The 13039-nt window shown below is 43.3% G+C and overlaps 1 protein-coding gene across 1 annotated transcript in view; it reads left to right on the forward strand.

The window, feature by feature from the left end:
* The window catches only part of LOC147731035 (uncharacterized), a 212417-nt gene that overhangs the window by 172515 nt on the left and 26863 nt on the right, over nucleotides 1–13039 (forward strand). The window contains exon 8 of the mRNA XM_086958670.1: nucleotides 3281–3420. Within this exon, the coding sequence (XP_086814796.1) occupies nucleotides 3281–3420 (140 nt within the window). The remainder of the gene's footprint in view (nucleotides 1–3280; nucleotides 3421–13039) is intronic.

The raw sequence follows: 13039 nt of genomic DNA on the forward strand, positions 1-13039 counted from the left end.
ATGTCTCTGGTGAGGCCCAGTTTCACTTTGTATATGTAAAAAAGAGGAGTCTGACAGTGCCGCTGAGCTCCCCGGTTACTGGGCGAGGCTTGCCTTACACCATCCCACCAGGCATTCTGTCTCTACAGTCTCCTTTCTGGCATGTATGTAATGCCCTCCAAGTGCATGTGTCTGTTTCATCTTAATCCATGGCGCAGGTCGGCCCCGCCCCTGCAACTTGTTGAAAGTATCCAGTCTAGACCTCTTTAGTAGAATGGCCAATGGTTTAAGAGTCTGCTTAGAAAGGGTTTTGACTCTTTGTAGCACCATAGAGAATTTAGGGGCTAAGCTGTGCCCAATGAATGCCATTTTATGGTCATCCAGTCATTCTGACTACACTGAAACCAGGCCCCCATGACAGTGACATTTAGTTGATACTTAGGTGGATATGACGCGTAAAACTATTAATCACTCCTCCAGTGACTTAGACTTGCATTTTTATAAAATCTATTTTAAGCTCCTGCCCCACCTGTCAGCTCTTGAGTCTGATTGAGGGGGCTGGAAGTGACATAGGTTCTTAGCTGGGGAGACACGGAAACAGTGGAGCCTCAAACAGGCTACTGAATATAGATGTGGGGATAAATCGCCCCCAATAACCAAAGACATCAGGAGGGTTGTAGCGCCGAGCCGACAGCTTAGGAGGAAGATTGGTTTAATTGGAGTATTGTTTGATATGAATTCATTATGGACTGGACGGTGATGGGCCTATTTAGGTTGGGCAGGCCAAGGTCGAGCCTAGCTGCAGCACGCATGCACTACGAACTGAGAGTCGGATGAGTCTGTGTGCTGCTCGGCGCCCGGAAATCTATCATGCCATGCTATTTCTTTAGGACAAAAACGGTACATTGAATTGACTTTCACCTATCCCCCATCAAGATGTAGAACCTGCTGAACTTACCTCCTACCGCAGAGACCTAGCTATCTGGCTGATGCCCAGTGGAGCTACCTGATAGCTATCGAGGTGATGGGTTGTGGACTTCCCCCTCGACCTGCCCCTACCTACCCAGCTGGACATTTTTTATTCTTTCACGAACACAGACGCTGATTTTGCTGCTGGCCATCACGCCCGTATTCGTTATCATAAGCTTATTGTGAACACGACAGAAATGACAGAAATGTAACTAATGATTTTCGTTGAACTTGATACTAAGAGTTACGTTTTAGAAACAATCAAACGCTGATTTTTTGAGCCCTGAAGAAGTCTCGACTGAGACGAAATGCGTTGGCTAAAAGAGAATCACTCTTGTACTTGGATTTTAAGTCTTTACTTAGTCTCTCCGTCGTACCTCCCTCTCACCTCCTTTACCCTAAACCCCTTCCCCTCTACGCTCCTTTCATCTCATCTTCTATGCTCTTTAAATATTTTTCCATGGAGAACTAGCCATTTGGCCGATGTCCGGTGGAGCTACTGGATAGCTATAGGGGAGATGGGATGTGGACTTCCCCCTCTGCCCTCACCTACCCAGCTGGACCTTGGGTCGATTTTCCCTTCGTCTCTCTGTCGTATCTCCCTCCTACCCCTTTCCCTTTTCTCTCTATTTCCTAGTCTTCTATGCTCCTTGAATGTTTTTGTCTGTGACTAGTGACCGTGGAGACCTAGTTTTCTGTCTGACGCCCGGTGGAGCTACCTGATAGCTAATGAGGAGATGGGCTGTGGACTTTGCCCCTCGGCCGTCACCTACCCAGCTGGACGTTGGGCAGATTATTCTGCGTCTCTTTGTCATATGCTCCCTCCTACTCCTTTACCCTACCCCATTACCCACCCACGCTCCATTTATTTTGTCCTCTATGCTCTTTAAATGTTTTCCCATTGAGACCTAGCTAATTGGCCAATGCCCGGTGGAGCTACCTGATTGCTATAGAGGAGATGGGTTTTGGGACTTCCCCCATGACCGTCACCTACCCAGCCGGACTTTGTTCGTCTTTCCTTCGTTTCTCCGCCTTATCTCCCTCCTACCACTTTACCCTTACCTCCTTCCCCTCTACACTTTCACTTATCTCGTCTTCCATGCTCGTGTAATGTTTGTCTATCAACTGATGTAATTTTGTAATTTTGTGGAACCTCATGAAAAGTGCTCTGATACATCCGGGTCTAGACAGCGCTATATAAAACTCTTTAAATAAATAAAAAGCTATGGCGGATGTTGGACCTGGAGTCTCCAAGTCACATAGGGTAGCTTGGCTCAAAGTGGATAAGCTTATCTCAGAGGTACATGTGTTAAGTTTGCATCACACCCTTTAGTAACCCAGCATCCATCCACTCAAAAATGACGCTACACCACTTCTTTTTAGGAAAATATGAGCTGTTTATAAAAATAATATTATTTACTCTTGTTTTTCCTGTGTGTCAACTTAGTTATTGCTCAAATCAGATATTTTCCATTTGCACTTTTACATAAGATAATTTTTCAGCAATCAGTTCACAATATAACATTACCACTCCCTGGGAACACCCCGTCCTCCTAAGCTGGACTAGTACATGGGTACATGGGTAAACAGAGATCAATGCTCTTCAAGGCCCAGGTGAGTAACCACAAGGTTTTCAATTGGCCGAGCGTCAAAGCTGCCCACTCCGACCAATCCCCCACACTGCTCTCATAACTGTTTTACTTAGCATGAGAGCAGCGTCGGGATTGGGTGGGGATTTTGGGAGCCTGTGCCGGGAGCAGAGGAGCACCAAGGCGGCTGACAGTGTAAGGTAAGTCTATTTTTTATCTAGTATTAACCCCCCACGCACCGTCTCCACCACGCACCAGCTCCCTGCTCACCTTACCTCAGCCACACCTCTTATTACTTTTATCAGCCTCCACTGGTTAATTGGAGCTACTTTTTTTTAGTATAAACTCGAATGCGCAGATATGTAGCACGTATACATATCTTGCATTTGTTCCTAGAAAAGTGGGTGAATTAAATTATAAAACACCTTTCCCTGACATGTGAGGTTGTTGTGAGTCACTTTAGATTCTGCATAGTTTGACTTTGGAAACCAACGTTCTCGTTTATTTTTATCTCTTGGTGTTTCACACTCGGAACATGTCGGGTGATGTTTATTTAGCAGGGCACTATGGTTGGTTCGTGAATTTACTGAGCCGCCTCGAGGTTCATGTGGCGTTCCACAAACTGACATACCTCAACATTATTTTGGTGCTTTAGAAACGTAAAATATGTTTTGTTTGAGTGAAAACATTAGAAATATCAGTTGATGGCTATTAACAGTGTAATATGTTTTACCTTTTTTCAGAGAAAAGAATCAAACCAATCCTTCCCAGGGGATCTGCTGCTCTCCTGATTCCAGTACTCGTTGGTCCTCCACTTGACACATCTTATCTTCAGCAATCCTCACAGTTGAAAAAGGCCAAACCAGCTCGGATTGCCCCAAAGGTAATAAATATGTACTTGACGCAGGTTGCTTCTGCTCCTTCTGGTTACATAGATGTATAGTCTCCTATCTGCAGCTTACGTCAGTCCAGGAACCACCTCGTAGACCAATCAGAAACTGTTATCTCAAACTGTAGCAAACCAAAGAGCTGCACAATAAGTAATGCATATGGGAATTCTTGTATGCATAGGGTACACAGCTGCACTTCCATGTGTAAGTTTCAACCCCACATGTGTTTTCGTTTGCATGGTTTGGGCCGTAATCTGCTCCAACCTTACCTGCTCCTGTTTTGGAAGTATCCAGGAAATTATTTGCATACATTATCCTGGGCTAAAACTAGCAGTGCTTCAGTTTAATTTACATGCCCTTTGCCATGGCCTTACTGCAAAGTTAAATAATAAGTAAATAGGGTGCAAAAACGTTACATTATATATTTGACAACGAATGGCTGAGTATAAGCGCACAGAACCCCGATATCAGCAAAAGAAATCCACAAAAAGGTGAAAATGGTAGGGAGATGCACAGAAAAGCCAGTTTGCTAGTTTGAAGCTGATACGATGTTTCTCAGTAATAATATAATATACTCCAGCTGTACTACATTTTTAAATAAATGAATGTTCATTTATTTTGTAATTCAATGTAGGAACTAACTGATGTTAAAATAACAAATGCTACACAATAACATACTATTCTGTAATTCTCTTGTATCCAGGTAGAACCTCGAACTGTTTTATAGCACTTATGCCTCAAGGTCCTGGGTTGAACCTGTAAGGTCACCCAAGATTTTAGCTTTCCTCTGCCTTCCTTTGCGGAAACCGTTAATGTTGATCTTAAGGCTCTTTTTTTTATTCAAGAAACTTTATTCGTTTTTTTTAATAAAAAAAAGCAAAGCAGAGGAAATGAGGAGGGAGAAGAAAAAGGTTAATCTTCTGACAGTTGCATAATGTGTACATTAATGTTATACATGCAGATATTGACGTTAAGGACATGAGATAAAAGCAAGCATAAGTCCAATATTTAAGAAGCGACAGAAGTATTTAGTACCTAGTTATGGCATCAAATAGGACTGGATGAAGTGAACAAGTGGAACCGTCCTTTCGTGAATGTCAAGTTGTGATGATAAATAGAAAAGGGGGGGGTTAGGAGGGCAGGAAAGGGAGGTGGGATTCATGTTATCATGTGTACAAGAGGGATCCCGTTTTTAAATATGACAATAATAGTAAGAATCAGTGGTCAGTAGATGGTTGCAGGATTTCTTTCGATGGAAGGGTCACAAATAAAAAGGTCAAGCGTATTCAAAATACCCTGAGTGGGCTGGGCAACTTCTTGTATGAGATTGGTTGATGTGTGTACTTTGTAGATAGGTTACTGAGGCCCTCCGGGTATGATAGGGTATATTATTGGTGGATTTCCAGTCAAGTATTATAACCATAATAGCAATGGTGAGCAAAAGACCCAGGAGTGATAGGTCCATGGCAGAAAGGTCAATTGGAGGGTCTGCCATTTAGGGTCCCAGAAAGATGATCGGGAGGGTTAGTGGGATAGGTATACTAAAATTATTTTGAAGTTGTGAGGACAGCTTCTGGCAGAAGAGTTATAGATGAGTGCAGGAAAAGAACATGTGTTCCTCGTCGCCAGTGAACAAGTTGCAGGCCCAGCATGTATTAGCGTTCTTCAACTGTAAACTGAACAGTTTTGCCAGTGCCGAATACATGCAGTGCACTGCAAAAACTCTGGTCTGGGTTAGTGATGGGATCAGTTTATGTGGGAGAAGTTGTGAGCCTACCCTGGACCAGGTGTCCACATCTAGCGGAACAAGGTTATTGGAGGAGAAATAAGAGGACCATATCTGTCCTAGAGGAGGATGACGAGGACATTTTGAGGTAATGAGTAAATAATAGAATTTTGAGGGCGTGTGGTCTTGTGAAAGAAACAGTTGTAATTTCTGAATGAGTTTAGAATTGGAGAGAAGATCCATTTTGAAGATCTTTGCCTTAATTTTGAGGAAAACATCAAAATCAAGGTTAAACAGGTTATGTTTATGTTGTAAGGATGAGAAATCAGTCTGTGCATTTTTTGCCTGTTAATCAGTGGTAAAATGCTTGTGCTTTCCCTGGAAAACATAGGAAAAATAGCCTACTACTGACAGCGATATATACATGTGGCTGATAGTGATAGTAGAGTGTTTTGAGTCAATATTCGGCAAGAAAATATTGATATCCACCATCAAATTAAAAGACACAGTCCACATATATTGTTTCATCGACTTTTCGACCCCTGAATTTAAATGTTTAGGGTCATCATCAGGAAGTAAAATATACAGCAAGCACAAAAAACGGGTGCAGTGCTGGATATCTGTGACATCAGAAAATGAGCTCCTTCTTACAATATATAAATAGTCAGGTGGGAACTGGGATCTCCTCTTGCTTTTTCCAGCTACGGAAGATTAAGAAAATCGCTCATCTGCTCACGCATTCCGCCCTCATCCAGATGGTAATTGCCTTGGTCCTCTCCCGCTTAGATTTCTCCAACTCCATCTATCTGGGCATCCCATTGGCTCTTTCCAATCGCTTGCAGATTGTGCAAAACCAAGCGGCCAGACTAATATTTAAATGTAATGGCAGGAGCTCGGCGAAACCATTGCTGGCCACCCTTCATTGGCTACCTATAGCCCAATGGGTAACCTTCAAGGTAGGCTGCCTGATCTTTAAGGCTCTTCATGGAAAAAGCCCCAAGTTTATAAACCATCTCATAAACAAACACGAACCGACTCGTAATCTCCGCTCTGCCCTCCTGTCCCTCCTCACCTTGCCCCTCTTTAAAAAGAAACGCCTCGGTGGATGCCGATTTGCTTATTTGGCCCCAAAGATCTGTAATTCGCTTCCCTTATCACTTCGGAGTTGCACTAATCTAAGGGAATTCAGGGGTGCACTGAAGACCTGGTTGTTCAAACAAGCACACGGTTAGGATACTGCTCACCATCTTTCATCTTCTCCAGCGCCATGAAACCTCTGGGTGCCCGTGCGCTATACAAATCACGAATAACATAACATAACAATATGAGCGGTGCCCTCTGATAGTCAACTTGTAGATTCGAATTGCAAAACTTGGATGGCTGAGTCCTCCAAAATTACGTGTTTTGACTCAATTCATCACCCTTCCATGACCCCTATTATTCTTTGATGAAGCCACACTGGCCCAATTCTTGGAACTGGAACTGGGCCGGTGCACTTCATCAAACAATAATAGCTGTCATGGAAGTGTTGTGAATTGAGTTAATTCTTAAACAACAAGGGACCCCAATCAAGTCAAACAGGGACCTCGGGGAACAGTTTTATGGAAACAACAGTGGTCCCATGCTTATGTGATACAACACAACAAATAAATATAGACGAAATCGCTTCTATATTTTCAGAAGGACATGTCCAGCCGGACAGAGGTCTTCCAGGTTTACTTAATAAACACAGTTCTTCAACAAATAAGATGTCAGGAATACCTTCCACAATGCCCCTGTGTGGTACACAAGCCTGTGCCCGACACTAACGGGGTGAACACAAGTGAAGATAGTAGGAAAGGTTCAAGGCAAAACAAACGTTTTTTCTGTTTACATATAAATTTGTACAGAAAATATCAAGCTGCACCATTACATAAAATCAAACAATCAGATTTGTATCGGGTGCATAAGCAAGTCGACGGCGTTTCGGTTTCATCAAAAAATCTTAGAAACCATCATCAGGACAATTAAATACTTTGCCTTTACATTAAACCTCAATTTTGCCGAGGCAGAGGGCGTGTGGGCACCGATAGTAAATACCGTCAAGATGCCCGTTTTTTAGCTTGGACCAGTCACCCACAATGGAGCGTCAGGTATTGCCGGTTTACACAATCGTAAACGGGCGACGCCAGGACAAGCCGATAGCTTCGGTCATGGAGTGTGTCCCTGGCGTGAATTGAGTTAAGACACTTAATTTTGGATGACTCAGCCATCCAATTTTTGCAATTCAAATCTACATGTTGACTATCAGAGGGCACCTCACATATTCTAAGAAGAAGCTCATTTTCTGATGCCATTGACATAAAGCACTGCACCCGATTTTTTTTTTGTCCTCATTTGTATTTAGCCACTATATTTTGGAGATGCAAAAAGGGGAGAGAAAGACAAGAAAGGAAGGTTTTCACTTTCGGGTTTTGGCTACGGCAATATATGAGGGGATCCGATCACTCTTTTTACAGAGGGGATGTACTAGACAGCTCGGACCCTCAAATTAGCCCGAACATTTTACCCCTTTCTTGTCTTCCGATTCTCTTTCTCCATTATAACAGGACATACGGAAAATCCGCACCAGAGCTTTCAATCCAAACCATTTTGGACTTCCTGGGCTGTGTAGCTATCACATAATCATGGGACTAAAAACTTAACTAAAAAAAGAGAAAGGGAAAAAACATAGAAGAAAAAAGTATTGCTACCTTAGATAATACATTTTAAAAAACAATACTTTCGGCAGTAATTATTTATTAATTTTTTTAATGTCTGCCTACTTCTGCACCAATCATCCCATACATTCCAAAATTTTGTTTTTTTGTATGTTGCGCGTTGCCCTATCCATTTTTGCGATCCTATGTATCAAATTAAGCCATTCACACTCCACCGGGGGAACAGGCAAAATCCACTTAATTCACAGCTCCCTATGCGCCAATAAAATTAACAAAAATAAAGTAACGTTGTGGTGTTTGGATATATTAATTATTACATCTTCAACTAGTATTACACCAAAAATTGCCTGTGGAAGACTCACCTTGACTTCATGGCCCCTAATACTGGAAATTGTCTCACCCACTTTTTCCCAGAAGGTTTGGATGGAAGGACACTGCCAGAACATATGTACTTCGTCTGCTTCAACTTCCCCACACTTTAGACACTTCACTCCTTTGGAGATAATTTTGGATAGCCTTTGCGGGGTCCAATACGCTTTATGGATAGTAAATAAATGGTTTTTCCTTAGAGGTGCAGACTTAACATTTTGCCATAAAATAGACAGATATACTTGCCATAAAATCTCAAGATCGTAGTACGGCAGCTTCTTCCTCCAAACTGATTTAAACCATGGCTGAGAGTCCTTATGAGGTTGAACTAGCATCCAATACCATTCAGCAATTTCTTTCCGCCCCAAAGATGTTGTAACAACTTTACGTTCAAAGTGTTCATTGCCGTTCCTTCCTTTTGTTAATGATTTGGCCCAACTTGATAGTTGATAATATTTAAATTTAATTTTGGAGACACCCCCCTCAGTTATATCCTCCAGCTTTTGCCATGATATTAGTTCCGATCTCTCTAGCAATTCCCCCATCTCTCGATCCCCTTTGCTTGAATTGGAACTGCAAGAGCATCTTGTAGGCAAGCTGGTGTCCCAGGTGAGTTCCATATTGGGGCATGGTGAGTTCCATATTGGGGCATAAGTGCTATAATTGGGGATTCGTATTATCACTCTTATTTGGAACCAAACTTTACAAGCTGCTAGTAGGGTTTTTAGTTTCACTTTTTTGAAAAGAAAGAATCTGGATTGGGACTGAAATTTTAACGTCAATGCAAGGAATAATGGTGTAAAAGAGGTAGTATTACGCAGTAGCTGCCTCAAATTTTTTACGTGAAATGCCCTCTGGTATAGTTAGTTATAGTTATAGTTATAGAGGCTTTTGTAGCGCGCTCTGTTACTAAAAAATAGTATCCTGGCGCGAGAGAGAGGGAGAACAGATCACATTGTATCCAGCTTAGAGAAACATCCGTTAGGCAGTGATATTAAAGAAGTGGGTTTTTAGGCCTTTCCTAAATGCTATAATGGATGAGGATGTTCTCAAATGAAGGGGAAGAGTATTCCAAGCTCTCGCCGCTCTGACAGAGATGGATTGGCCGCCGAGCCTGCTATATTTAAACTTAGGCACATTCATTTGGTGGGGATTGGTTGACCTAAGAGGGCGGTTGGGAACATAAAGGGAGAATCTTCTCCTCAGATAAGTTGGACCCGTTTGATGGACTGCTCTGTATGCCAGCACGAGGATCTTAAATAAAATCCTTTGAGCAACTGGGAGCCAGTGAAGAGCTCTGAGAGGTTGGCGGACACTAGAGCTTCTGGGAATATTAAACAACAGCCGGACCGCAGCATTTTGAATAACTTGGAGGCGATGGATCAGATAGGCCGGGAGTCCGCAGAAGAGGGCATTCGCATAATCCAGTCTGGATAGTATGAGAGCGCGAATGACCGTCTCCTTGGCCTCTCTCGGAAGCAGAGGGAGAAATCTGCGCAGGGTTTTTAGTGTGGAAAAACAAATTCCAGTAAGTTTTTTCAGATGGTCCTCAAATCTGAGGTTGTTGTTAAACCAGACTCCTAGATTTTTTGCGGGACCGCCGATGGATTTGGGGCATGGGAGATCGGTGGGCCAGAAAGAGTCACTAAAATTATCAGGAAAGGAACCATACAGCAAGATTTCAGATTTACTCTCATTGCATTTAAGTTGGGCACAAGCCAGCCAGCGGAAAACCGATGATAAACAAAATGGAGCTCTCGACGTGTCCGAGTTGTTTTTGGGCCAAGTGAACAAAAGCTGTGTATCATCAGCATAGGCCATAATTTTGGCTCCTAGCTGTTCTGCAAGGTAAATGAGTAAACAAACATCTGTTATTCAGCGCCAAGATACCCGTAGTGGTGAACGTGCGCTTTACAAATACACATGTTATGTTATGTTATGTTATGTAATGAGGGGGGTCATATATATATTAAAAAGCAGGGGGCTGAGGGTAGAGCCCTGTGGAACACCAGTTGAAAGTTTTTTGGGAGAAGAGGAAAAAGGCGGCATCCACACTTGTTGGGACCTGTTGTCTAAAAAGGATGTCAACCAGCCAAGAGCGGAGCCAGTTATGCCTATGGCCGCTAGTCTGGTAAGTAAGAGGGAGTGAGGAACCGTATCGAAGGTGGCAGAAAGGTCCAATAAAATCAGAGCCGCTCTGCCACCTCCGTCCAGACATTCCCGAATAGCCTCCGAAACCTCAACTAGAGCCGTCTCTGTGCTGAAAGCAACTCTGAAGCCTGATTGTGCTGGATGGAGTGCCTGAGAGCTTTCAACAAATTTATCCAGCTGTGTGAATGCGACTTTTTCACATATCTTTGCCAGGGCGGGCAATAATGATATGGGCCGGAAATTAGCTGGGACCTTCTGGTCTAGGCCATTTTTTTTAAGAAGTGGTAGCAGTTTGGCCTGCTTCCAACATGCCGGAACAGTGGCAGTGGAAAAGGAGAGGTTGACAATATGTGTCACCTCTTGGCCAACTGTATTTGCCAGGCCCGCAAGGACTCTGGCAGGACAGGGGTCAGCGGGAGATCCTGATTGTAGAGTGGCAAGAATTTTGACAACATCTGTTTTATCCACAGGAGTGAAAAGGGCAAACTGATCCATAGGGACAGGCAAAATGGGGGAAGGGATAATCATTGAGGGTGTAAAATTATTGCAGACAGTGAGCAGATCATCTTGGATTTTAGCAATTTTGTCCACGAAGAACACAGAGAGTTCTTCGCACCATTTTGCCGAAGAGGTTAAAAGAGGTTGAGCGGCACAAGGAGCAGTAAAGCTTTTAACAACAGCAAAGATTTCCCTGCTACCGTCATAATATAGACTTTTTGCCGATTTAATTGCTGCGTAATACCTCTTTTGTGCCGTTCTCAGTTCTTTCTTAGCCTCAGCCTTTCTTAGTATTGGAGAAGATCTGGGCTAGTAATCCCTCCATTTTCCTTTTTTGCCCTAAGCTTTGGCCAAGCTATTCGAGGTCTTTTTTTTGCCCAGATAAAACTAGTGAAAAGACCTTGTATCTTAGTTATCCAGTCCTTCTTAAACTCCAGAGGGATTGAGTTGAATAAAAACGTATATTTCGGCAAGATTGCCATTTTTAGCAAGTTTGACTTTCCTATAAAGGATAGGGGTAGTGAGTCCCATTTCTGCAATTGAGCCCTGACTCTAGATGGTACTTTGTCAGGTTTAACTTCAGTAATAAATCGAGTTTCTATATTATTTATTTATTATTATTTATTTAGGCGATTTGTTGAGCGCTCAACTACCCGTGGGTGTCTCGGCGCTGAGTGAGAGAACTAGTTCATGAGGAGTTATTGCTTGAACAGCCAGGTTTTTATCTGCCTGCGGAAAGAGAGCAGAGATGTGGAGGTTTTGATGTAGGATGGAAGACTATTCCAAAGTTTAGTGGTGGTGACTATGAAGGATCTGTCTCCCCTGGAGACTTTTCTTAGTCCTAGGAACTTGCAGTAGTCCAGCGTTTGAGGATCGTAGGGATCTGGTAGGTTCATAAGGACAAAAGGAGTCTTTCAAATACGCTGGTCCTTGATCATGAATTGCTTTGTAGGCAATGCAGAGAGCCTTAAACTTGGCTCTCTTCTTTACTGGCAGCCAGTGGAGCTCTCGGAGTGTTCCGGAGATGGAGGCGTACTTAGGACATCCAGTAATCAATCTGGCCGCCGCATTCTGCACCAGTTGTAATTTCTTTAAGACACCTTCTTGAGCGTTGACTAGCAGGCCATTGCAATAGTCAATGCGGGCCATGATAAGTGCGCTGATCAGAGTTTTTGTCATATTCATGGGAAGATAAGGTAGAAGTTTTTTTTATCATTCTCAAAGTGTAGAATGAGGAAGATACTACCGCGTTGACGTGATGCATGAAGGTGAGTTTGGTGTCCAGTATAACTCCCAGATTCCTGGCTTTGGTTACAGGGGGGGGGGAGGTCCCAAGGCATCAGGCCACCATGTGGGAGACCAGGCCGGGGAAAGATTGCCGAACAGCATCACCTCCGTTTTATCGAAATTCAATTTCAGGCAGTTTCGTGTCATCCAATTGCTTATTTCCAGCATTCCCAGATTGAAGTTGGAGGCCACTTCGTCTCCGTTTTTATTTATGGCTAGGACAATCTGGGTATCGTCGGCATAGGATGTAACCGCCAGGTAATGGATTTTTATGGTCCTCGCTAAGTCCGACACATATATGTTGAATAATGTTGGACTTAGCGAGGATCCCTGGGGTACACCACAAGGAAGAGTGAAAGAAGGTGAGTTGAAGTTGCCGAAGGCAACAGATTGAACTCGATCGGTGAGAAATGAGGCAATGAGATCCTTCGCTGAACCCGTGATGCCTGCCGATTCGACACGGTCGATCAAGGCGGAGTGATCGACCGTGTCGAAGGCCGCAGATAGGTCCAGTAGAATGAGCACCGCCGAATCTCCACCATCTAAAGACTTCCTAATTTCCTCTGTGGCTTTGATAAGCGCAGTTTCCGTCCCGTGTCCTTTCCGGAAGCCGAATTGTGTTTCATCCAGACAGTTGTTTTGCTCTATGAAGTCGGAGATTTGTCTGTTCATGATTTTTTCTACAATTTTGGCGGGGAGCGGGAGACAAGCGATTGGACGGTAATTGGCAACTATCGTAGGATCGAGTGAGCTTTTTTTGATAAGGGGTTTGACAATGGCTCTTTTCCAGATGGAGGGAAAAGTAGTGGACAAGAACATAGCATTAAATATCTCGGTGAGTTTAGGGCTTAAAATTTCAGGGAAGTTTTTGAGAATGGAGGG

Source organism: Lissotriton vulgaris, chromosome 2_1 (assembly GCF_964263255.1).
Source record: "Lissotriton vulgaris chromosome 2_1, aLisVul1.2, whole genome shotgun sequence".
Classification (NCBI taxonomy): domain Eukaryota; kingdom Metazoa; phylum Chordata; class Amphibia; order Caudata; family Salamandridae; genus Lissotriton; species Lissotriton vulgaris.